At 39.5% G+C, this 27,068-nt stretch overlaps 1 protein-coding gene across 1 annotated transcript in view; it reads right to left on the bottom strand.

The window, feature by feature from the left end:
* Positions 1 to 2,919: 2,919 nt before the first annotated feature.
* The window catches only part of OBI1 (ORC ubiquitin ligase 1), a 41,977-nt gene continuing 17,828 nt past the window's right edge, over positions 2,920 to 27,068 (bottom strand). The window contains exons 5-6 of the mRNA XM_032402803.1: positions 26,337 to 26,425; positions 2,920 to 7,901 (exon numbers count right to left, since the gene is read on the bottom strand). Of these exons, the coding sequence (XP_032258694.1) occupies positions 6,386 to 7,901; positions 26,337 to 26,425 (1,605 nt within the window). The 3' untranslated portion in view covers positions 2,920 to 6,385. The remainder of the gene's footprint in view (positions 7,902 to 26,336; positions 26,426 to 27,068) is intronic.

Here is a 27,068-nt window from a genome sequence, read left to right as displayed (position 1 = left end):
CCCCAGAGCTCAGAGCTGGCCGGCTCCAGAGGCCTGTTGGGTTGTTTTTAAGCAGTGTGAAGGGGCAGGCGGGGGAGGAGCAGGCCCAGAGTAGGGGGTGGGGGTCGGTTCTCTTGAAGAGGAGCTGCGCTTGGGTGGGCCGGCGGCGCCCTCGCGCTCCGACACTTTCTGTCTGAAGGGTGGAATAGAGGAGCTACTGGTGCGGTACTTTCGCTTCCTCTCCGGCCGCCTTCCCAGGGCCAAGTCTGGGCTGCCTCGATGCTAGGTCTCTGTTAGCGCTACCCCTCGCGCAGGCCGATTCCGGCTCTCCTGCCGCTAGGGGCCCGGGCTCCTCGCCGGTCCTGCCGGGGTCCTCAGAAGCTCCCCCACGCAGACCGCCAGGCCGCAGCGCCCACCCCGTCCGATTCCGGGCGGTGGCCCTGCCCTCGGCCAGCCCGCGGGCCCAGCCCTGCCCGAGCAGCGAGTTCGGAGCCGCGCTCTTGCTGCCGGGAGCTCGACAGGGAGGCCCTGTCCTCCCTTTCTACCGCGCCCCGCCCGCACTCGGGCTGCTCGTCGGACGTAAGTGAGTTATTGAGGCCCATGGTGATCTCCTTAAGGATCCGGCCCCCGCGTTCAGATTGGATTCCAGCTGGGACCTGCGGAGAAGGATCTTGAGTAAGCCTGTCAAAACCCCACTGTTTTCTTTCTTCTGGCCGTTTAATTCAAGTGCAACTTCCGTTGGGAACATTTTCCTGGATGTCGACCACCCCACCCCGAAGTGATGCGTCCCAGTAAAGTTCACTGCCGGTCATTATCACTCTTGGCGTTACATATGTAGAGATCGATCTATCTATGTATCTATCTATCATCTATCTATCATCTCCACCTTCTCCACCTTAATCTCTCCATGGACTCAAAACCAACCTACCTTGTGAAAGATCTATGGGCGAGGCAGGACAACTACGTCTGGGTCCTAACAGGGGCATGCCCCCCGCCCCCACCGCGCCCGCTAGTTTCGCTGTCCATGTGAACAATGTTGTATCACTAAACAAGGCCAAGGGCCCCAGTGGTTTAGATCCTAAGAGGAGCAAAATCCCCCCCGCTCCACCCAGGCTCCTTCAAAACCGGAAGAGCGCGCTAGTCAGAGAAGGGGTTCGAGGTCCCTGAGTTAAAAACAACAACGAACAAACCAACTCTACAAAAGGCACTCCCGCCAGTGACCCTATGCGACGAGATGGAAATTCCGTCGCCTTCCCTCTCGTCAGATAGCCGCCTGCCAGCCGCTGCGATTCGGACGCACGCAGGCCGGGGTTGGAGGGAGTTCCGCTGGCGCAAATGGACAGCAGAAGACCCCTGGCCCGGTACGAGTGCAGTTCCGGGGACCGCGAGGCGGGCGCCCCTCGCCCTCCGCAGGCTCAGCTCTACCCGCAGGAGCAGGATCCCCAGGAGGGCCCAGAAGCCGCCGAGAAAAGCGCGAAGCCGCGAGTCCAAACGCCAGAAGTGCGGAGTTGGGTCCCGTCGCCCGGCTCCGGCGCTCGCCGGCGCCGCCGCCCGCCGCCCCTCCTCCTCGCCGCCCGCACAAATCAAAGCCCCTTGCGAGGGACTGGGAAATAGTTGCCTTGTCATGTAACACATTGCCCTGATTTATTATAAAATTTTAACGAAATCATGCATATTTTAACAGCCTTTAATCACTGCATGAAAATTTAATTCATGGACTGTAGCGCGTTTAAATAAATGAAGTGTTAATTCATTAGGATTAATTAATTTGTTAAAGGATTGTGTGCAAGGTTAAGGTGGAAAGAAAACTCTTTGTTGGTTTCGCGTCTTAATCGCCAGGTTTCGCGAGTGGTAATAAAATGAAAGGAAACCGCAAAGCAAGTCGTTTCTTCGGGTGGGGCCTGGGCGGGACCAGCTGAGAGAGCCCTCGAGAGCGCGGGAAATTCCGGCCCGCGGGGCACCGGCGGGTCTGCCCTCCCGGGGAACCGGGGGGGGGGGGGGGAAGGGTGGTGTTTGGGGAAGAGCGGCGCTGGTTGCGGAAATCCCGGAAGTCTGGGTGCGTTGGAATCAGAGGGAGGTAGGGGCCTCAGAGCCGAGACTAGCGGGCTAGACCTCACCTCCCCACCCCCAGCACAAAGATGACCCCGAGTGAAGCGAGGTCGCGCCTTCCGGCCCTCGCAGCGCAAAGCCCCGGCTTAATGGACAGATGATGGGCCAGCCCTGCCACCTCCTGAGCCTTCCAGCGCCCAGGGAGTCACTGTCTCGCCATCAGGCCGCCGGCCCCGGCGGCTAGGGCTAGCTTAGAGTCTCAGGGGACGCTTAGAAAGAGGAGGCGGAGCAAAGCCAAACTTGCAAGCTTAGGCTGGAGCGATCTAGAAACCTTTCTCAATCAGAAGCCCTGGCATTAGGCAGTGGGTCCTTCAGCACCTCTTCTGAGACGTCCGTGAAGTAGGCGCCCCTACAAGGACAGCGAACAAGCAGAAGAGACGTCCTTTTCCACACCGAGCTCTTATTCATCCTTAAAGACCCAATGCAAACAGCACTTCCGTGTAGATGCTTGATTTCCTCTCTGCTCCATGCTATCGCCAACACCGACTTTTTCTACTCACCGTGCTGTAAGAATCAAAAGGGACCAGAACTAGCTCCTCCGCCCTCACAGAAAGTCTCAGTAAATGCCTAAATCCTTGCCCTTAGTAACCCCGAAATTTTAAGTGTCACACAAGGCACACACTTCTCCACACTTGGTTTATTAGAGGGGGTCTGTTGTTCCCTCTTAAGACACAGCAGACCTTAGAATCTACCATTTCAAGAAGTGGAGCTCCAATTCAAAGTATTCTAGGCCGCTTCTGTCATGTAAAACTGAAGATCGCCCTAGCTTGAGCTCCAGATGGGTTCTTAAAAGAAATCTGCATCTTAATAGATGTTTCCTCGCTCAGAGTGGGGTTCCGAGAATTAGGCAATAAATGTTCACTATGCACTCTGAGATCATTGCTTAAAAGGTTTTCTCTCTGCCAAGTATTATTAAAAGGATTGGGTTACATCATCACAGGCAAAGACTGTGTTGTAGGACTCCCACAAATAGGAATGAAAGACCTTCTTATGAGGCTTTGGGAAACACTTTTAATCTAATAGGCCATACTCCATAAAGTTAAACTGTTAATCTCAGTTTGATGTTGTACAAGTATCATTCACAGGTACAAAATCTATGTATTACACTTTGAATAACTGAAAACCATTCAAGTATACAGAAACAAGTTGCTGAACCATCTTAGGGTTTAAGACCAAAGTTCTTCCCTTGTTCAGTGGTACCTTTAAACCATTGTAGATACAAAAGAAATTATAGGAATACAAAGCAGATTTGAAATTAAGGAGCTATAAATCTTAAAGTCTACCATTTTCAGTTTTTGTCTCAGCTGATACATTAAAACAGGAAAAAACATGTCATTGTGGATGGGATTAATATTTTGAAAATTAAAAGATGAACACTAAAGGTCATGTCAAAAAAAAAACAAACCTAGCATCATGTCACATTCCCTTGGCAATTACATTTTAGAAAGCTGAGCAATCAAAAGATGCTGTTTTTATAGGCATGACTGATTAGTGTCTGCTTCCCTTATCACAAGTGCATAATAAGGGTTAAATTCATCTAAATGTCGGAGTTAATGCAATTCTTTCTAAATTTAAAAGTGGCACCCAAACAATTCTCATCACTGAGCTTCCACTTAGTAGTGGAGTTAGACCCTGGAACATTGGCAGGAATTAAATGCTACTTGAAAAGAAACATGCTAATATTTCTAAAGTAGTACTTTAAAAATAACCCTCGGAAATTTCAAATCCATTCATCCTTTGGCCTACAGATGTGAACTCTCATGCTTGGGGGAGAAGAGTACAAGCTCTAGAGTCAGGGGCCCAGCTCTAAGACATGGTTCTATCCCATTCCAGCTGTGTGACCACTAACCCTCAAATCACTTATTTTAAACTGAGGATAACAGTTCTTGGCTTACAGAGTTTGAAGAGGATTAAAGGAAATAGAAGTTAGTAAAGTGCTTGGTTTAAATAAGTTTATCTTTGTTTTGAGAGTGTGCATACAATATACTTAAAAATACATGAAACCACTAATCATGATATATCAGATTATGTAAAGAGTACAGATGAGAATATGTGATTAAAATAAAATCCTGCAGGTTATTCCCTTCAACTGAGAAATGTCACAGGTTTGATTAATTTAATATATGAAATATTGTTTTGGGAAGGGTGGAGCAACGTTTCTGAAGCAGCTGGGAAATACTTGGTCCAGCAGAGACACTCTAACCCTGACTAGGCAGCACTAAATCAGGTTACACATTCTGCATTGCCATGCCACACTGTCAGTATATATTTGGATTAATGGATTAAAAACTGACACATTCATAGTAAAGAAGAGTTACAGACAGAATTAGAGTGAGGCTTACCCGCAAATTTACTCTGTGATTACTCAGAAAAATTGTTGATTTCTACATTTAATAGAATTTCAAATATATTACCACATTGTCAAAGATATCTAAACTACTTATCTCTAAAAGTATTCACTGACTTTAACACATCAAAAGAAAAAAATCACACACATATACTTATTGGAATATGTGTTAAAATTATGCTTCATGTTAGCTTTTCTTTTTGGCCCTTATTATTTCTAAAAGTGGAGGGCATTATTCTCCAAATCATAAAAGTGATTTGTTACACTTTTATAGTTTCATTGAATCCTTAGAGTCTATTATTAACAGGGGTCAACAAATTTTTCTGTAAAATGCCAAACGGTAAATATTATTTAGGCTTTGTGGGCCATATGGTCTCAGTGGCAACTATTCAACTCTGCCACTGCAATGTAGAAGCAGTCATAAATAATATGTAAACAAATGAGTGTAGCTGAGTTCTAATAAGACTTTATTTAGAAACACTGAAATTTGAATTTTATATAATTTTCCTGTATTATGGAACGATTTTTTTGATTTTTAAAAACCGTTAAAAAGTGTAAAAACCATTTTTAGTTCACAGGTTTTCACAAGAAACAGGTGTAGGCCAGATTTGGTCCATGGTCCAGTTTGTCAACCTCTATAAGATCAATTAAAAATGTAAGTTTTACTGGTCGTTACAGGCTAATTCAATATCTAAGACAACATCAAGGATTACAGTGCTTATGACATCCTTTATTCAATTCACATAGAAAAGCATGCAGTATTAATGTAAAACAGTACAGTATTAATGTAAAATGTTCAGTGCACATTAGATAAACAAGTCATTAGCATACAAACCATTTTTAAAGGCCTATATAGGCATACCACACATGTTTAGGATATACTTTTTCAGAGCCTAAATTAAAAATTGTGCTTAGCTCACCTATTCTCATCTCAACACTCTTCATGAAAAAAAATTCTGTCCTACATAAAAGATATTCTATTAGCCAACTAAAACTTCTTTTTCTTAAGTAAGGAAAACAGTGCAAGCAAGAATGCTACCATGCATACAGAGTTTCCACAAAGAATAGTAACATGCAAACAAGAACTTCACTCCAAAAAAAGCTCCCCTGGGATGAAAGTGGATCAAGCATTTGGCAAAGAGCACTTCTGCACCTGTGTATCTGGAACAATGACGCTACCATGTTTAGGCTCCTCCAAACCCAACCAACCATTCTATGCCTTCTTTCCAAAGTAGGCTCAATTTCTGATTTTCAACACACACAGAAAGATGAGGAAATGAAAGCTACCTGACATAAAACAAATATTTTCATATAGAAAATGTGTTCTTTCATTCTAGCAAAAGGTTCTCACAAAAACTGTACAAAACACAATGTTAAAAATGCAAACATACATATACAAAACCTAAAAAAAAAAAAGTAAATGAATGCTGGACTAATATAGAGTGCTATTTCTCAACCATGGCCCTGCCTAAAAGTTGAGCCATCACTAAATATAAATAAAAAAGGGCAGGCAAAATTATTCCCACCCTAGGAAAGCTTTAAAGAAACTCAAGTGTCTTATGAGCAGTGTGTAGACAACCCAAAAAGTTTTATTTAAGAAATCCAAGTTCTGAAGACAACCGAGGCTCATTAATAGGCCACTGTATCTAATACCTAAATCAAGACCCAAGAAAACAAAATATACCCAAACCAGATACATATAATATTCATTAAAAGAAACCCTCTTCTATCTTTTCTGTTTAAAAAGATGCCCAAATGAAACTGAAAAAGGACGAATTCTTTAAAATGAACAAAAGTATTTTGGTTACAGGCTAATCCACCATTCTGACTTGACACTTGACTACAGATTATCAATTCAAAATCGTATAGAACTTTTATGAGGGAAAAAAGTAACTTTAAAAACTTATATTCCTCTCAGGACAAAAACATAAATGACACCTTTCTAATGAGTCAACTTTTAGTTGCTTTTGATGGGCTGGCATTGGAAAGACTGCTCTGGATTTTTCTTTTTGTTGACTGATTCATATTTTTATTCCTCTTCTCAGGCACAAAGGAAGTAGACCAAGGAGACTGAAGGTGGTTATGAAGACCATGCATCTCTGAGGTCATCTTAAATAAAGATGACCCAAACCTCTGATCTTCAAATAGCCGGTGTGAACTGCTTAACAAAACACCCTGGGAAAACTCAGTCTGAAACAAACAGCTTGGGGGTTTGATTTCATTAGTTCCTGGGTTAGAACTGGTATGGAGAGAAAAATCTTCATTCATTTCTTGGTCAGATGGAGAGAGGAGAAAAAAGGAAGTGGGTTTCCAGTCATTTCCATTTTCTAACTGATCAGTAGTTAGAGAACCTTTGGAAAGGTTTGGCTTAGTTCTTTCTTCCAACTTATCTGGTTCCTCAAGAAATTCACTGCCTTGAGATGACTTTGATAACCCATCCAAATCCACTGACTTAAAACCGTTATTACAAGGGCTCTTGCTGTTGTCTGATTCCGACATCATTGAATCCAACTCAGAGATTTTGTCAAGGTAAGCTGCGTCCATGGATGCTTCACTGGATGTTCTTGTCCGATTCATTTCAAAAGAGCGAATAGAATTCAACCTCTTAGATAAGCATGAGCCTGATTTCTCACTTAATTTTAAAGAAATTTCTCCAACAGAATTTGCTATTGTGTTCCCCTCTGAGCTTTCAAAATCCAAGTTTTGGGCATAGCTTGTGGAACAACAGTCCCAAAACCCTGTCTCTGAGGAAGTAAAACACTCTGATTTCTTTTCATTTTCACTTCTATCATCTTCTGATGAATCTTTATTACAAACATTTGGAGAATCACAGAAATCATCAAACACCAATTTTCTGAGATGGTTTGAGTGCTTTTTGGAACCTACTGCTTTGACTACAGAGCTCTCTCTATTTTCTGGAGTACTGAGCTGAAGGCAACTAAGGGACAAAGGAGTACAAGGAGCTGGAAGATCATAAAGTTCTTCATCTTTGTAGGGTATACAATCACTTGGCTTATTACCCCATTCTCTTTCCAAGTAAGTATCCATACTTGTATCTGTCACATCTAACATTATTTCCACCTGTTTCTGATATAGGTCTTTATCCTTAGAACAATTTGGTTCTGTTTTGCTGGTGCTTTCCTGCCTGGCAGAACTGCTAGAAGGTTTTGGCAGGTGAGAACTTGAGGTGGATGAGCCAAGCTGCTTTCTGGCACCATCACCTTGATTCTTTGATGCCATCTCCTCCTCGTTGCCTATGCTCCCCTTGCCATCTGTAGAAAGTGCTCTCTGGCAAATGGAATTCATAGCTTCCTTCTCTTCACTTGAATTTTTTAGCTGTGCAATTTGAGATTCTAGTTCCTCTATATACTTATCACTTCGTTCCAGGGCTTTCTTGAGGCGATTGGTTTCACGTTCATGCTGTTCTACTTTGGACTGAAGAGCAGCTACTGTAAACCTTCCAAACCTGCAAGGAATAGAAAGATAGTTAACTTTACAGTTGCAAGCTTTTTTCTTTCCTTTTCAAAGTTTAAGAGTGCAAACTGTCTCAACCCATTTCAATTTCACATACCAGTGACATTTCAGACCACTCCATGAACAGGTCAAAAGCAATGCCAGATGTAGTATCTTCAGAAAAGAGTTTTTCCATTTTATGTAACAATATGCATATGATAACAATGGCAAAGATCTAATAGGATACTTTTGTGGTCAAATCAGATTAGCTGTGGCAGAAAGGCAGAAACTCACTGCTGACTTCCCTTCCAAGAGCTAGCTCTCTCAATTCAGCTCATATATGCATGCAGGGTTATCCCCTAAAACAATGGCAAAGATTTATGATAACATTTGAACAGTGGTCCACATCTTGAAATATTTACATTCAATCATTTTCCTATCGTACAGCAGTGTTTTACAATACATTTCTTATACAATGTCACCTTGTCAAACATAAAATGCCAATTTGAAATTCAGAAATCTTAGCAGTCCCAGCAGGGGTGGTTTTAAGTACTTATTTGGACCCTTTCAATTATAGCCACTCTTGATCTGAAGCTTTTACTTGGCCTTTCTGAACACTGGCCTTTAATTCATTCCAGCTCTACTTATTTTTGGCATTTTACAACTGTGTGGGACATCAATCTCATTTCTTCCAACTTTGAAATACAACGTCAGTGCTTGTGGTTCCAATATATTACACATAAAAACATTTTCACATTTTCTGAAAAGGAACATTTTGGAGAGTAACTGAAAAAGAACGTATCAAAAATTCACTTCTTTTACTCAGGATTATCTTGTTTTCATTATTCCCTTAAGAATGGGTACTGGGGGGTGTCTGGGTGGCTCAGCTGGCTGGGTGACTAACTCCTGATTTATGCTTGGGTCGTGATCTCAGGGTCGTGAGATTAAGCCCTGAGTGGTGCTCTGCCTTCAGCGTCTTGTCTGCTTGAGATCCTCTCCCTCTGGCCCTCCCCTTGCATGCTCACTCACACACACTCTCTCTCTCTCTCAAATAAATAAATAAAAATAAATCTTTAAAAAAAAATGGGTACTAGGTTCAGCTCAGAAAACGGTTCTGAGCACCCAGTATGGGCTGATGGTATATCTGGAGCTGGGGATACAAAGATCAGTAAGACTGTCCCACCCCAATGGATATAAAATGTCTACCTTAAATTCCATCAGAACATCAAAGAAAATTCTATCTTTTAAGAAACTGCTTCTTATGAGCCAATACACATAAGCCTTGCATTCTAACCCCATGAAAAATACTTTTCTCCACAAAAGTTCTTTTAAGAAGCCTCTTTCTATAATCTTTTTGATGACTTAAATATTGACCCATCTTTTTTTTTTTTTTAAGATTCCGTTTATTTATTAGAGAGAGAGAGGGAACACAAACAGGGGGAGTGAGAGAGGGAGAAGCAGCCTTCCCGCGAGCAGAGAGCCCGATGCGGGGCTCGAACCCAGGACCCTGGGATCATGACCTGAGCCAAAGGGAGACGCTTAATGACTGAGCCACCCAGATGCCCCCAATACTGACCCATCTTAAAGAATTCACGTATTGCCTGTTTGGAGGAAACTACTTGAGAAGGTGTTCTTCAAAAAAAAAAAAAAAAAAAATTTTTTTTTTTAATCTGTGGGTTTATCTTTTTCTTCCTTTCCTCCCTAATTTTTTTTTTTTTAAGATTTTATTCATTTATTTGAGAGAGAGAGACACAGCGAGAGACAGAACACAAGCATGGGGAGTGGGAGAGGGAGAAGCAGGCTTCCCAAGGAGCAGGGAGCCTGATGCAGGGCTCGATCCCAGGACCCTGGGATCATGACCTGAGCTGAAGGCAGATGCTTAATGACTGAGCCACCCAGGCTCCCCTCCCCCTAATTGTAAAAGTAATTACAATTAAGGGGCGCCTGGGTGGTTTCTTGGTTTAGGCTCAGGTCCAGATCTCAGGGTTGTGGGATCAGCCCTGCCTAGGCTCCCACTCAGCAGGGAGTCTACTTCTCCTCTCCCTCTGTTCCCCTCACCCCCAATCATGTTCTCTCTCTCTCTGAAATAAATAAATCTTTTTAAAAAAAAAAAGTTATTACAATTAAGAGAACGTACTAGGTATTTAAAAAAAAAAAAAGAAACCCACAGTAATTACCTTTTAGAGACAAACACTATATGTGTATGTGCTCTGACTCTCACTCAGTGCCCAACACCTCCTCCTACACTACAGCCCAATTCACTCTCTAGCTCACTCCAACACAATTCCTGCTCTGTTTGGTATTGGGGGGGGGGGGGAAGCAGAGCAAAGGTAAATATAGATTCATAAAATCTCAGGATTATACAAGCCTTAAAAGAAAGGGTGCTGAATATTGATCTACTCACTGCAATTAACTAACTGAACTCCCAGAAAGAGCACACTCCTTCAACCTCTAAAAAACAAAGCAAAAACCACAGGTATAACAAAAACAAAACCAACTACAATAACAAGGCTCCCTGTTTTAAAACCAATTTTACTACTATGAGTATCTGGTTAAATGAATGATGGTAGTTTTTCCTTCTTTGTTAGAGAAAAATGTTTTAGTTTATAAATGTAGTATTTAACAGAGCTGTGGTTTCTGCAAGAGAATTTTAAAGACCGGACAAATATCTTAAGGACATCAGTAAAAATGTTTGTAAGTTCTTGATCGTAACTACTCTATAATCAAACAACCCACATATTTTTATTCTTATTTTTATTTTTAAAGATTTTATTTATTTGACAGAGAGAGAGATAGCAAGAGCAGGAACACAAGCAAGGGGAGTGGGAGAGGGAGAAGCAGGCTTCCCGCGGAGCAGGGAGCCCGATGCGGGGCTCAATCCCAGGACCCTGGGATCATGACCTGAGCCGAAGGCAGACACTTCAAGACTGAGCCACCCAGGTGCCCCTCAAACAATTTTTTAAAGATTTATTTATTTTAGAGAGAGACAGAGAGCACGAGCAGGGGGAAGGGCAGAGAGAGAGACAAGTAGACTCCCCGCTGAGTGGGGAGACCGATATGAGGCTCAATCCCACAACCCTGAGATCATGACCTGAGCTGAAATTAAGAGTTGGACGCTCAACCAACTGAGCCACCCAGGTGCCCCAAAATCAAACAATTTAAAGTCAAATAATGCTACTAGATAGGAAAGTCAACTATTACCAAAGGATGTTCTTGGGAACTCAGAGGCTTATAGAAAGAAAGACTAGTGACAAATAAGAAATGTTTCCCAAAATATTAGCAGCATTTTATTAGAAGGTTTTACCTGGAATTTCAAACGTCACTTTAAGATGCTACATTTGCCCCTATGTTTATTCTTTTTAATTATGTTTTTAAAAGAAGTTAGCAAAGTTGAAGTCAAAATGACAGCCCCAAAAGTGTATTGTGTGTTACTTCAGAGAGAAAGCTGAAGTGCCATGAGAACTAACAACAAAGGCCAGCAAAGGAGCACATATAACAGGGACAGCAAGGAGAAGTCACTGATGGAGCTGGCTGTTTTCTAAAAGGTCACTGTCCTCAATTCCCCAAAGTCCCCTTTCAATACTTTACAAGTCTGTAATACTCTGAGTGATCAGACCTTTTTACATGTTAGTAAGAGGCCTGTGCTGGTGGGCAAATTAACAGAAATGCATAGTGAAAGCCATGGAACTGATCCATTAATCAATCAATCCATGTAATTTTTTGTCTCTCTCTTCCCCATTCGAGTATAAGCTCCAGGAAAGCAGGGAGTCTGACCATCTTACATTCACTGCTAGCTCCCTAGAACAATTCCTGGTATACAGCAGTCCTCATTAAATACTTCTTGAATAAATGTTATTTTCTTACTTTAAGATGCATCAGTGCCTTAATCAAGACAGAACCAACAGCATAGGATAAGCCAAAGGTCCTTGCGTCCCTTTTACATCTGAGTATTCTGAATCACTATATTACTAAACTGAATGTTTCATACATTTGACTTTTTTTTTTTTTCACTGACACCAAGGAAAACAACAGAGAACAACATATTCAGAGTATAGTTCTGTGGCTTTTTTTTTTTTTTTTTTTACTACAGGCTTGCCATCTTATACTGCTCCTTCTAAAAAAAACTGCCACTTAGGGCTCCTGTGTGGCTCATTCAGGTAAGCATCCGCCTTCAGCACAGGTCATGATTCCAGGGTCCTGGATCAATCCCTGAGTCCTGGCTCCCTGCTCAGGGGGGAGCCTGCTTCTCCCTCTCCCTCCGCTCCTCCCCCTCTGCCCCCACCCCGCTCGTGCTCTCTTCTCTCTCTCTCTCTCTTCTCTCTCAATCAAATAAATAAAATCTTAAAAAAAAAAAAAAACTTGCCACTTTAACCTTACCAAAAGAATGGAAACATATGAGACTTCTGACATAGCCATTAGGAATTTTAAGCTTACCCTCGATTACTGTATTAGATTTGGCAAAGGGAAATTAATCAAGTTATATAGAAATAACAATTAGGGCTGCATATCTGATGCTATACTTCCATAAAAGAAGACAATGAAGATAAGAGCTTATTTAACTTTGGGTTTTAATACTCTTATTCACACTAATTCCAGATATTTCCAGAGTACATAACATTAAATGAATCAATGCCAAGGCAAGCCGGAGGGAATTCTAACATCATTTACCATACTTCCTTTTCCTGAGCAAATTTCAAAATGGAGTATTTTTATAAACATTCCATTAGAGACCAAAAGGCTTTGATTTTCAAAGTAGCAGTGATGGCCAAAGGCTTCATTATGTCAGAGAAAACATCGTAAAGCAGTTTGGGAGCTGCAACTGATATATCGGAAGTGTGCTAGAATCCGGGAGAAGCTTAAAGGATTTTTCAGCTTGCAATGTTAATGGATATATACATTCTGGATTAGGGTTCCCCTTGTCCAAAAAGCTACAGAGGTACAAGATTGTTCCTGTACCTACTAGCAGTAAGAGAAATGAAAGTCCTGTTAGTTTGACCTTTGAGGTATTACATCTAGAATAGATTATCGCTAACAATGAAAAGCTCCTCAGTCCACATTTTCTCATAGCCCATTACACAGAAGTAATAGGACGTGCTTGAAGGGGATTAAAAGAAAGCAAATGTGGTAAAAGAATAAATGCCAGGACCAAGTACCAAAAGACCTAACTTCTAGTGCTATGCTGCCATTAACTAGTTGTGAGAACTTGAGCAATTAACTTGCCTCTCTAGTTCTCAATGGCATCCCCAACAAAAGGGATAAAGTCAACAAGGCCAGTGGGTTGCTGAGACCACTAAACTCCCGAAACATCTTCAGGACATAGGGGGCCATCAGGGAAATAAACCCACCTGCCCCCCATGTATCTTTGATTTCATATCTTTTCCTTACTTGCTAGATGAGGTCGTAATTATGAAACAAAGTGAAAGCAGTTTTTGGATCTGAACCAGCTTTTATGATCTGGCCTATGTGACAGTTTTCCAGCATTGATATCCTTGCTGCACATGCTTCCAATACTCATAAATTTCAGTTGCCACAGTTTAGGTAAATAATACCAGTTACTTAACAAAGTGGCTCAAATTTAACACATTATATTGACTGTAACTAACTGCATGAAACTGCATAAAATAAAAATTTCAATACTTGCTTTTCAGTTCACAAAAGAGTACATAAATAACAGATGTGCATCAGTGACCAATCGGGTCACTTCTTTCTAAGTCTGAAAGTGGATGGTCACTCTGCATCTGTTATTCACACACAGACAGTAACACATGTAGTACTGTCATATACATTTTACAATAATGGATAACCAAAAGACAGAACTGGCCAACAAAAATGAAGGTGCAGCTAAGAATTGAATAGTGATCAATGTTAGAAGTAAAATTGGAATCAAATGTAAATGTAGTTATTGAAGACCTGACCATGGAAATGTTGAAACTGTCACCATTTGAGACCCTAGCAATGCCTGAGGAACCTGGGAGCGGCAAACTTATTGACATAAATGAGAGAAGTAGTTGTGGTGAAAAGAATAAAGATGTCTAGAGGAAGTGACAGGTTGGCAAAAAACTTCACATTAAAGCAATATGGAGATATTTCACGACACTGAAAGCATTAAGGATAAAATGTTGGAAGCTGTTGCAAACTTAGGAGTATGACAATTCGTCAAGACATTAGAAAAGATGCTAGTAGCTTCATATCATAAGTTCTAGGATAGGAAGACAAGCACTATTCAGGTTATTCTCCACAGGTTTTTTACAAAGAAATAAAATACTTCACAATGTTTCTAATGTTTTAAATTCTACTACATAAGCATTAGTGTACTAAATATTAGTTTTTCTCTTTTCATTTCCATATACATTTATAACTGACAGTAAAAGATTTAATGTTTTGACAAAAATTATTAAAGTTTATAAAGCAACTTGATTTTTCCCATTGATTATTAAAACTGCTTTTCATTTTTACTTGAATGGCCTTTTTTATGGTCCTCCACAACTGTGCAAAGTGAGGATTACCTATACTGAAAGAATAGTTGATATGTAAGAAAACCAAGTAAACTTAAGTGAGTCTTGAATGTTTTTTTTAAAGAATAACCCATTCACAGAGGGAATTTTATTGTAGAGTTGCCTGTTTACACAACTGCAGTTGTGTATCTTCTCAATTCCCTGACTTTCAGAGATATTAGAAAATACCTTATTTTAAACATAGAGTAAAGGTGGGGTTTCGAAGGAAAGAACATTCCATTATTCCTTTCCCTTTCCTAAATATTTTCTCCTAATGCAAAATTCACCAGTTAGAGATTCCTTAAATTTGCAAACTCCTCTTTTTGATTACACGTAATGGAAGTAATAAGTAGCTTGTAATATGAACTCTTCAGAAACATGAAATTTTGATAGGAGTTGGAAGAAAAGGGAGAGGCCCAAGTACTGTGTTCTGCCTTATGGTTACGTGTGCAGGGTGGGCAGAGGGGCATATTTCAGGGAAAGAGGGCACAGAGGTCCAGGACTGTAGGAAGCTCAAAACTGTACTTGGTGGTGGGGGCCTTTCACTCTCACCTGTTTCCAAAGAGTAGTTTGTGTGTTTACCCATATTTCACCCTTGTGTACGTGTCAGGAGGATGGTCGGGGGCATTCTGTCTTTAAACTACTAGGGAAGCTTTGGGAAGTAGCTGATATATTTTTATCCACTGCAGAGCTGTATGACTTATCAATATTTCAAGAGTTTTCTCTTTTTAAAATTAAACACCCAGTGAAGAAAATGCTACATTCTTAGAGAATTATTAATCACAAAAGTGCTGTCTATGACCAATCCTAGCCACACAAGTTGGTTCCACAAAAATATGTTAAATAATATGAACCATACTAAGAGAACAGGAAGAAATTCTTCCCCCCTGAAGACTCAAGACAACATTTCTATTTTCTGGACCATCATCAAAGAAAGAAAGAAATACCCCATCATCAAATAAATGAATGAATACATATATACATAAATAAATAAAGTGAATTTTGTGATGGAATTTACCAAGAGTAAGTGTAACAAGTAAGTCTTTAACAGTAACCTGACCACTACTGAAAATGACAGTGACAAAAATAACTGCAGAAACCACAATTTATTAAATGTTTACCTGAATCAAGCACATCACTATATGCTTGTTATATATTATTTTTTATTTAATTGTCCTGTCAACTCAATGAAGGAAGATCTGTTATTTTTATTTTAAAGATAAGAAATGAGAAGCTTACAAAGACTGTCTCTTGTTCAAGGATTTGCAGAAAGTGGCAGGAATGGGATTTGAATTCAAGTGTGTCTGAGTCCAAACACCATGTCTGACATTATATGAAGTGCCTAAACATGAGATCCCTTCTTCAGTAATATAAGCACCTATTTATACTGTAAGGTAATGTAAGATACAAGCTAGGATTGCTGAGCACACAGTCTGTGCACACAGTTAAGTAACTAGGATTGTGGTAGTATTTACTAATACATACACTTGCTAATAAAACCTGGAGTGGAAATAAGGGATCAAGATGTTGAAAGACATACAGATATGTATGCACAAAATTGAGAAATATTTATCAAAAACCTACTATGTTTTAGACACAAGTTCAAGAACATTTTGCAATTTCCAAAGATCATTTACTGAAGTGGCCTTGCAGAAAGCTATAGCACAGACAGATCACCCTGACAAATGCCAACCCAAAGAGGGTAGCTATTTTAACCAGAGATATGAAGACTAAATCAGAACCTAAACCACAAATTTGAAAGCCCCATCTTTAAGTGAGCTAACGACAGAAAGTATACATGATCATTTTGTCTACCTCATGCATAATCAGCAGGCATCTTCAACTATAAGGGAACAGTGCTACTTACGTGAAATGAGCAAAATTAAAGTGGGCCTAAGCATCACATAGGTACTTGTCCCGGGGTCTTATATTGAGGAATAAAAAACACAAGCTATATTATTAAGCTGCATCTTAGTTTTACCATAAAATAGAAAGTACTTCAACATTTGCAAGAATAAAAAAAAGTCACAATATCCTCCTTAAAGACAAAGGTCACATGGACAGTGGAACTAGATAAAGAATTAAGGCCCACGCAGCCATTCTTCCTCTTTCTACCTCCCAGAAGTACCGTTTAAAGACTAAGGTACAGAGGTACAGATCTGAGATTCAACAGTCTTGCACAATTCACAGCGCTTACCAGAGCACATCTGTACCTCTGAAACAAATAATGCAATATATGTTAAGAAAGAAAAAAAGAAGAAGAAGAATGTAGCAGGAGGGGAAGAACAAAGGGGGGGAAATCGGAGGGGGAGACGAACCATGAGAGATGATGGACTCTGAAAAACAAACTGAGGGTTCTAGAGGGGAGGGGGGTGGGAGGATGGGTTAGCCTGGTGACGGGTATTGAGGAGGGCACGTTCTGCATGGAGCACTGGGTGTTATGCACAAACAATGAATCATGGAACACTATATCTAAAACTAATGATGTAATGTATGGGGATTAACATAACAATAAAAAAAAAGATTAAGGTACAGCCTGCTTTGCAAGCTTTCAAACGGAGAGCAGGGTTTTAAAATAACAGCTCATATTATTAATACAATTTTAAAGGAAGTTTTGTGTGTGTGTGTGTTTATTAAACTATACCATGCCTTTGTAGTTGAAAATTGTGATGTTGAAAATTCTTGCTGAGATACCTAGAAATTCTTAACACAAACAACCTTAGTGTTGGGCTGCATATGTAAATTGAAGAGGAACAGATTCTCTTTTGTGGTCTCTAAAAAGGGCTGACATATGTATATATTTGGACCGCCTCTGAAGGTGGAGTACTCTTTTTACTATGGAATAAATTCCATTTTATTTGATAAATATATTTCATTTCAATTCCACATAGAAACGCCCTAATTTTCTGCCCCAAAAGAAAATATCAGCCTTGAAGTTTACAGGACATCAGTGGGGATCTTAATCTTTCGTGGAAGGAAATAACCTATGACATGCTATTTCATGTCTTTTTACAGTTCTAAAAAAAGGACTTATAGGTTTTCCCAAATATAATAACCTTAACAACAAAATCTCAACAGTGTAATAGGACAACTACTGTTGTATGAAAAAAGCATACTTAAAAATCTCCTGACTAGTATCTATCTATTTTTCACTACAGTTAAATCAACCTCTCTCTCACCATGAGGAACAATCTATTTTTTTATTCTTCCAATTCCAAAGGGAATGTTTATTAACATGAGAAACAATCTAAAACAAAATAAAACAAAAACTGTGTTCCAGCCACCCTGTAATTATTACTCTGATGACAGTTACTGAGGACTTAAAGTATGCTAAGAGGATATGAGAAAGGAAAACAAAAGGTGTAGAACACATTCTTGTTCTCAAGCAGGTCCTAATCTTCCCAACAACCTTATTGCTTAGTCATTAGCATGCATTGCAGGCTCTTAAAATATCTTATCAATACAATAAAGACAAGTTGACAGAAAACTGCAGAAACTGTCCATCCCCAATTAGCTGAATACCCAGAGAAGGGCCCCTCAGGCGGCTGAGGGGCTTGAGCACACCTGGCTGTCACAGTCTGGCCCCAGGGTATCATCAGGCTCCCCTGACAGTCTACAAGTTCCCCTTCCGGGAAAACCAAAGGGCATAGCAGAATCAGTCATCAGATCAGGCTGGGGTCAAATACCAGGAATCATGGCGTTTGTCAGCGCAGAATCATTAGAAGTAAAAAAGGCCAGAATAGGTCAAGAAGGGACAATAGCCAAGGCCAGCAAGACCAGAGGTGCTGCTGAGGAAGTCGAAAGACAGGAGTAGTCTGGGTGGTACTGGCATGTCTTGAGACACAGTTTAGGAAGAGCAGAACTGTGACCCCAGGAGCCACAGCTCAGAGTCAGCATGGAGACAGATAAAGGCAGGATAAATCCAGTTCAAGTAAGGAGACTCAGACAAGAAACCTTGTCCAGAAGCCCAGCAACATCACCTCCTCCTTTCCCCTTTCTTGCTCCCAATCTCTAGTATGACTCAGGAAAACCTCAGGAAATCCCTCTGCTCTCATTTGGAGAAAATGCCAAGAATCTTGGGAGTTTCTTATCCCTGTAAACTCTTTGTACTTTAAGCTTCAAGAAAGCTCAGAATCTTAATTCCCTGATTAGTTCCTTCCACACTGCAGCATGGAGTATTAGAGTATAACGACTCCTTCCTTCTGCCAGTCTCCAGAGAACACACACACACACACACACACACACACACTCACTCACACACAGAGTCATACACACACTTACAAGTATTTTATACAGATACACACATGGCATGCATTTTTATAAATATGTCTTAGCTCCAAGAAGCTAGCCAGTAGATTAAGTGAGCATGACAGTCATGGAACTTGTCAGTATACCATGTGATCCTTAATAATATAAGAACAGTGGGAAGAACAAGAGGAAAGTGTTTCTTCTGTCTTAGGAAATCATGGAGGGCTTCACAAATAAGAGTAACTGTGGAGGAATTAACAAAGCAGAATAAAAAGGGAGAGGCTAATGGGAAGGACCAGGGAAAACAAAGGAAATGGCATGAGCAAAGGTGCAAAGGCCATGTCATAACATGGTGAATCTGGGCCCAGTGAGAAATTCAGCATGGCCAAAGCAGAGTATAAGAACGGGAAGGTTGGAGAGGACACAAAAAGGCCAAAGCTAAAGTCATATTGTAAAGAACCTCACAAACTTATGAAGAAATTTGGGCTTTAATTTGAGGACAATGGGGAATCACCAAAGGTTATTAAACAAGGGAGTGAGATGATCAAATTTATATTCTAGAATCTTGGCAACAATAAGGCAGATGCTTTAGGGTTGAGAGTGGAAAAGAAGAGGAAGCAGTCAGAAGGTTGTTTAAAATAGACTAAGCAAGAAATCATGTGGATCTAAACTAGTGGGAATGAGAAGATGGATTACAGAGACATTTAAGAGGTAGGACAGATAGAATATACTGAACAATTAGGTGTGGGATGAGGAGAAGGGGTGGAGAAACAGAAGACTGAGGTTTTTATCTGAGGCAACCAGATGAGTAGTAAAGCCATTAAGGAGGATAGGAACAAAGCAAGAGGATAAACAATCTTTTGAGTAGAATGGATAACGGATACAATTATTTAGACACACACCTCTATCAGTTCTTTGTGCTACACATTGTTCCAAGGACATGAAATTATTTGTTAATCCTCGCAGTAACACATCATCCACATTGTATATAAAGAAAATGATGGCTCCAAGGGATTAAGTAATTTATTGAGTGTTATTTATCTATTCATTTAATTATTCAACAAATATTTATCAGATGCCTTTCAGGTGCTGGGGTTTTGCAAGTAAAGGAAACAGGCAGTAAGATTCTTACCCTTGCAGAGCTTAAGAGTTTAGAATGGAGGGGACAGACAACAAACAGATCAAGCTATTAAGTAAACAAGATAATTTCAGACTGATTAGGGCTAGGAAGACAATAATACTATAGCCTTGGTTCAGTACTAGCTGTGGGCTCTGTTATAAGCACATTTCAAGTTTTAATTTATTTAACCCTTACTACAACCTATTAGATAGGTACTACTTTTGGCCTCATTTCACAGAAGACAAGAACAGAGATACAAAAAGGTTAACTGTCTTCCCCCAAATCACAGAGCTAGTAAGTAGACAAAACCAGAGTTCAGTCCTAGGGAGTCTGGCTCTGGAGCCTGTGCTCATAATCACACTATACTGCTTCATCATGCCCTGATTTTATTTATGACTATGGTATCACAGTAAGACAGAGTAAGGACTTAGAAAGTACTGAAGCAGAGGGCTGCTTTAGAATGAATGATCAGGAAAGGCCTTTCTGAATCTGATGACAGAAGGAGTCAACCACATTAAGATCTAGAAGCAGAACATTCTAAGCAGAGAGAAAAAGTCCAGCATGTTTTAGAAACAGAAGAAGGCCAGTATGGCTGGAGCAGGATGAGTTGGGAGAATAATATGAAGTGGAACAGGCAAACATAGACTAGTTTGTGAAGAATCTGGATTTTATTTTAGGAAAAAACAGGACAGTTTTAAGTAGGAGACTTTTATATAATTTGATTTATATTTTATAAAAAGACCATTTCAAGTATGGTGAAAATGAATTCTGTAGGGGAAGGAGGGGCAGAGTGGAAGCAGGGACATTTGAATCCAGGTAGTCTGTCTCCAGTGCTAAGCATTTATTTAAACACCATGCTATATGGTGAATTTAAGGTATAGGATCTTGGGTGAAGGTATAAAACAGACAGAAATATGAATCTACAACTGAAGAAAAAAGGTAAAACCAAACAAAGATTTATTAGATTTTATTTTATCTCTGACATACAGGTAGATGATTATTAAAGCTATGGGAGTAAATGCGATGGCTCATCAAGGAACACAAATACAGCAAAAAGGGAAGAAAGCCCAGGTCATAATCTATGAAATCTACGCTTTCCTCTTGGGAGTACTTTTTTTCTTATACTAATAACAGGAAATACTGTTCACTATCCAGAGAGTATCTGGAGCCTTTATCTTCCCCCAGAAGGAGCAGGGGCATGGGGGGAAGATTGGTCCATAATGACAAGCCTTGGGTTGCTGTGCAGTAAAAGAGCTGCATGCAGGGAGACATTATCAAATCCATAGATCTCACTAAAGACACAATGACAAGAACACATAACATTCCTGAATACATATTTATAGAAAGGAAAGCCATTAATCCAACTATAACCAAGTTTGATATTAATGACCTATAGAGTTTTATACATGGAGTTTAACACCCTATGCTGTTAAGGTAAGTTAGTAGCCGAGGGCAAGAACTGTCGCTCCACTAAAGCCTCATAATAGTCGGCACAAACCGCAGAAACCCTGCCTAGTGTGCCTAGAGCAAAAAAAAATGGCACAACCGAACAGAAAGATCTGAGACAGGGCATGAAACCTTCAAATGCTTTACAAGTCAATTCTTCGTATCTCTTCAAGCTAAAAAAAAAAATACTAAGGAACTCCTAACTCTATCAAGGGAAAGTATACCTACATTTCTGGGCACAGTTTAGGAACAGTAATTGAAGCCAAGGGTATTTAGGAATATTAACACCCCTTAGCTTCTTCTCATTTTTGTTGCTTTTTACCATGTGGAGGTGTGACACTCTTGGCATTCCCCACTGAACAGGAGACTGAGAACAGGCCTTTCTGTTTAAAGCACAGAGTGATGGATACAGTGGAGTCATGCTAACCAGCTATTTAAGTGGGGTGATGATAGTCACGATGGAGAGATATGCAAATCACATAGAGGAGTTCTGCTCCGATCAGTCTGAGAAGGAAGCCACCATGTTTCTCAAGCGTAACTGTAGCTACTACTAGAGACAAGGGCCCAGAACTAAAGGGACTACTTAGTATTTCTAACAGCTCAAGCTGCTTCCCTCTAGCTCAGAATGCCTTCCTCCTCATGGAAATCTCCATCTTTCAAAGCCAGGCTCAAGTCCGGCCTCTTTGATAAAGACTCTCACCATTGCAACATACTGGTCATTCTCTAAATTCCTACTGTGGTCTCTACTATTTGACTAAATCTGTTCAGTATTTAATTGTTTCATGTATTTTTGCCTCTTGACTTCATTAGATTATGAGCTTCCTAGAGGCAGGGGCCATGTTTCATGGGTTTTATTTTTTTATTATACATCCCCTTTCTTCTATTAAAATACTCTATAGTCTATATTTTAGTATTCATTTCTAAAAGAAAATATGGACATTTTCTTAGGTAACCACAGTTACCTAAACAAAATTAACAGTAATCTCTTGGTATCACCTAATATCTAGCTCATATTCAAATTTACCCAATTGCCTCAAAAATGTCTTTTGACATGCTTTGTTATGAATCAATGTCCAAACAAGATCCATATACTGCATCTGATTATTATGACTCTTAATTCTCTTTTATTGTAAAGCATACCCCCCTTCCCATTTTGTCAATGATTTTTTAATTCATTTTTTAAAATTTAAAAACAATTAATTTAAAATCAACTAATACAGTGTATTATTAGTTTCAGAGGTAGAGTTTGTGACTCATCAGCTGCATATAACACCACCTAGCCATTTTTCCTATTAAGTGTACCATATTTAGGATTTGTCTGTTTCCTCCTAGTCTTAAGAACTATGTTTATTGGGGCGCCTGGGTGGCTCAGTGGGTTGAGCGTCTGCCTTGAGCTCGCCTCATGACCACAGGGTCCTGGGATCAAGTCCTGCCTCGGGCTCTGCTCAGTGGGGAGCCTGCTTCTCCCTCTCCCTCTGCTGCTCCCTCTGTTTGTGCTCTCTCTCTCTGTCAAATAAATAAATAAATAAAACCTTTAAAAAAAAAAGAGCTAACTTTATCATCCATTTACTCAACAAATACATATTAGGAGCAGAATATGAACCAGAACTCTATAAAATGCAGTGGCTACAATAGTGAATACAACTATAGTCCTGGCTTAGACAGAAGAAAGCCATGAAACAGCTGTACAAAATATTAACTACTAGCAATTATGATATGTGCTATGAAGGGAAAGTACAAAGTAGTAAGAGAAATTATAGCAAGGGGACCTAACCTACTTTAGGGGTCAGGAAGAGTATTTATTTTATATAGTTCAATGCACCTTGTACAGTGTTAAGTAAATAAACATTCAGTACTCCCCGGCTGGCTGGGAGAGTAAGTTTTCTTCAAATTATCAGCCTTATAAACTAAAGGACACATCACCACCTCTGGAGTTATGAACATTAGATCTGATGCTCTTAGGACTCCATGTTAAAGAAAACTGAAAGGGCAAACAAATGGTTTTCCCTAGTGAAATAAACTATTTTAGAAGAGAAGAAAAATTCAGGAAGTGGCTATATAAAATCAAAAAAAAAGACCCCATTTTCTGGACCACCAGTTTAGATATTAGGACAATGGATTTTTGACAAGGAACAGAATAGATATTACTGAAGCCTAGAAAAATATGCTTAGTAGAATATCTGACATACTGCTCAAAAAGGCTTTTAGGTTAAAGTTGAGGAAGGAAAATTACCCAGGCACACTTTAAGACTGGATATAATGGATGGAAACAGACAGAACAGAAAAACAGTAACAGAGAAGATAAATAATAACCCAGATTTTCATTTTAAAAGCTTATAGCACTATTTTTAAAGTATTATAAAATACATTACTTTTATACAGAACTCTCTACTTAAGACCAATGTAAATGTTTAAGTCACCCTTGTCCACATCATATGTTAGTCTCGTTGGGGGTAATAGCATGATCTGAGTGTCTTCAAAAGAAATACCTTCTGCTATGGATTGAACTGTATTCTCCACCCACAGCCAAATTCATGTGCTGAAGCCCTAACCCTCAGTCTGACTATACAAAGAGAGTCTTTAGGAGGTAATTAAGCTTAAATGAGATCATAAGGATGAGGCCTTAGTCTGACAGAACTGGTGTCCTTATAAGAAGAAGAATAGAGGGGACACCTGAAAAATTAACTTAATCTCTTTAACTTAATAAGCATCCAACTCTTGATTTCGGCTCGGGTCATGATCTCAGGGTTGTGAGATCGAGCCCTGTGCTGGGTGTGGGCGTGCAGCCTGCTTAAGATTTTTCTCTCTCCCTCTGCCCTTCCCCCACCCCACCCCTTTCTCCCTCTCCAAAAAAAAAAAAAAAAAGAGGAAGAGAGACCAAAACTCCCTTTCAGACATGTGAAGACACAGTGAGAAGGTGGCTGTCTGCAAGTCAAGAAGAGAGCCCTTGCCAGAAACTAAAACTGCTGAACCTTGATCTGGGATGTCTAACCTCCAGAACCGTGAGAAAATAAATATTCAATGTTTAAGCCACTCCGTCTAAAGTATTTTGCTGTGATAGCCCAAGCTGACAATTACACTTTTCTAAATATTTTCCTCTCTAGTATCTAAATCTTAAAGCTCTCTCCTCTGCATGATTTGTAGAATATGTCTGCGCAATTTGAAGGATACATCAGAAACTAAAGCTATGTGCATAAAAAGGATACCTTGACACCTAACCAAGTAGACAAAAGAAAAATAATTGCTTAAGGAACTTCCTAATCAAGGGAACAAAATGGAACAGATGGTTTTATTTGCTTGCATTTACTTTTACACTCTTGAAATTTCATATTTTTTCAAAACAAATAGAAGCTCTCTTCAGGTGAACCAGATCTGGGTATTTTCAGCTGTGGTCAGCTTCTCTCTGAATCCCGCTAGGGTTTGGTGATGCAGAGTAAACAAGGCTATAAATCAACTGCAATGCATTTAATACCTCAATGCATTGCAAATTGATCTAGAATAGGGGTCAGTTCAAATCGTTTTTTAAGTTAAACTGTTCCCTTCCCCTGAAGGGAAGGAATGGAAGTTAAAGATAGCAACTCCTAAAGTTATATGGGTTTCAGAAGTGTGGCTGTTTGTTAGGATAGTCAGAGGCCAGGTTTCTTCAGGTGAGATTCTTCCGTTACTTATCAGGTTGGAACCGAGGATATTTAAAAACACATCCTGGTGGCTGGCATTAAATCTGAAATCTGGTGGGCAACTTTTCAAGAAATAAAAGCTACAGACAAAATAGCTTTAGTTCCATTCAGCACACTGTGGGAAATGCAGCTAATGGACAAGCATTACTATGACTGGCAAGGCGAGGTGCCAATAAATGAGAGGAGCAGAGATTCAAACCACCACATAACAGCAACATTTCCTAAGCTTATTTCACTAATTTGTCAAAGTAGAACATTATCTGAAGTGAAAGAAAAATGAGGTTGGAAAGCACAGGGGAAGGAACTATTTAAAAGTAAAAGCTATGCTTCTTTCTCTATTGGTTAGTTATCCCTGCTTTGAGTAATTATGGTTTACTTCTACCATTTCCTGATACCACACTTGGTTTTACTAAACGCAGTGTTTTCTCTTTTTCATATGATAAGCAGAGAGTTACTTCTGGTAGGACAAATTTCCAGTTGCTTATGTCTGCCTTGCCTTTTTCCAGTAGAAAGAAATGAAGTCTAGTCATTACAGAAGGAAAGTGTGGAGTTCTGATATGCCACCCCTCACAGAGGGATGGAAGGCTATATTCTCTCCTTACCTTTTTTTTTCCCCTGAAGAAGAAAAACTTCAAGTGCTATCTCCCATCTTTTCTCCATCTTTAACTCTCAACTCTCAATTGTTTCTTATAATTTTAAACAAACTGTTAAACAGGGCAATACTTGTACTCTTACTTGGAATGGAATGAAAACTATCCCATCATAAAGGAAGAATAGATTCACTTAATTGTATAATTAAAATCAGTCTAAAATTCAACAAATCATGCCTTAAACTCTATTTCAGATATGCTTTTTAGTATAATGGTTAATGTAATAGTGTAATGGTTCTCTCTGTAATGTAATACAGCATGGACTCTGGGACTGGACTACGTGGGTTCAAATCCTATTTCCATTACTTACTAGCTGTACAGATTGGATAAACTAACTTAATCTCTCTATGCCTCTGTCTCTTCATCTGTAAATGGAGAACACTAATAGTACATCACAGGTGGTTGTACGTGGCAAAGAGAAAGCACTATACATACGTTAACTACTATCAAGATTCTTTCAGAGAGTATCTAAAGGGCATTACATTAATCACCCTACTCTCTGTTAGTACTATTAAACAGTTACATACAAAACCAAGTGAAACTTTTCCTGTCTTAGGTCACATAAAACAATCCTCTTGCTAATCAGATAAGGAAAAAGAATAAGAATGAAATCCTTTCTTCAAAATTAGCCTTAAATGACACAAAGATTTCACCAATAACATAAGTATACACTTGACTTTTAGAGGCAAGACATTCTATTTAAATCTACATGTTTCAATGAAAAGAGTCAAATGAAAAACACATACAATAATAGCAGCTTATTCTAAAACATTGACATCATCTGAAACATTGCTTTATGAGCAAAATACATACTTCTGGGGTGATCTGTTATCAACTTCAGCCTTCAGTCGTAAATTCTCCCTCACCAGGCCACCATTTTCCAATTTCAATTTTTTATTTGCCTTTAAAAAAGAGTTGAAAATAATTAAGCATGAACTAAAACAAGTGCCTTATAAAAATTATGTCATGAGCCATCTGTATTTTTTAGAGTGATATCAGAAAATTGAATACTAGAACATGGTCCTCAGAAACTTAAAATCACCACTGGGAATGACTTGTGAAACTGTGAACACAACCAAGCATTTTTAATCCATAATCCCCAAGCACTTTGCAACTCTCCTATCCAGGGAAATAAACAGCTATGTTAGTTAGCTTAGCGTCATTTAGGGACTATACTAATGGCAAATATTTTTTTTTTCCTTTTTCACATAACTGAATATTCTAAGCATGGTAACATTATACTATATGCAATTATTTGCAAAACTAATGCTAAGAGTTAATTCTCATGAATTATGAGCTGTAAGACTGATTTTGGGTTGCTACTTAAAAATAGCTTTTTAGTGATAACAAATCTAATATAGTTAAACCACTTGCTTTCTTTCTTCAAAAGGCTTTCCCAAATGCCTTGGCTCACAACTTCTGGGACTCTCAAAATTGGGTCAATATTTTCTAATAAAATTCTAAGAATTCTCTTTTGATTAAAAAAATCCCAAGTATGACTTTCTTTTTGAATTGTATGATACCTAAAAATTGTCTAACACAACA

This window comes from Phoca vitulina, unplaced genomic scaffold (genome assembly GCF_004348235.1).
Source record: "Phoca vitulina isolate PV1807 unplaced genomic scaffold, GSC_HSeal_1.0 scaffold5, whole genome shotgun sequence".
Taxonomy (NCBI): domain Eukaryota; kingdom Metazoa; phylum Chordata; class Mammalia; order Carnivora; family Phocidae; genus Phoca; species Phoca vitulina.
This window is presented reverse-complemented; position numbering and strand designations above follow the sequence as displayed.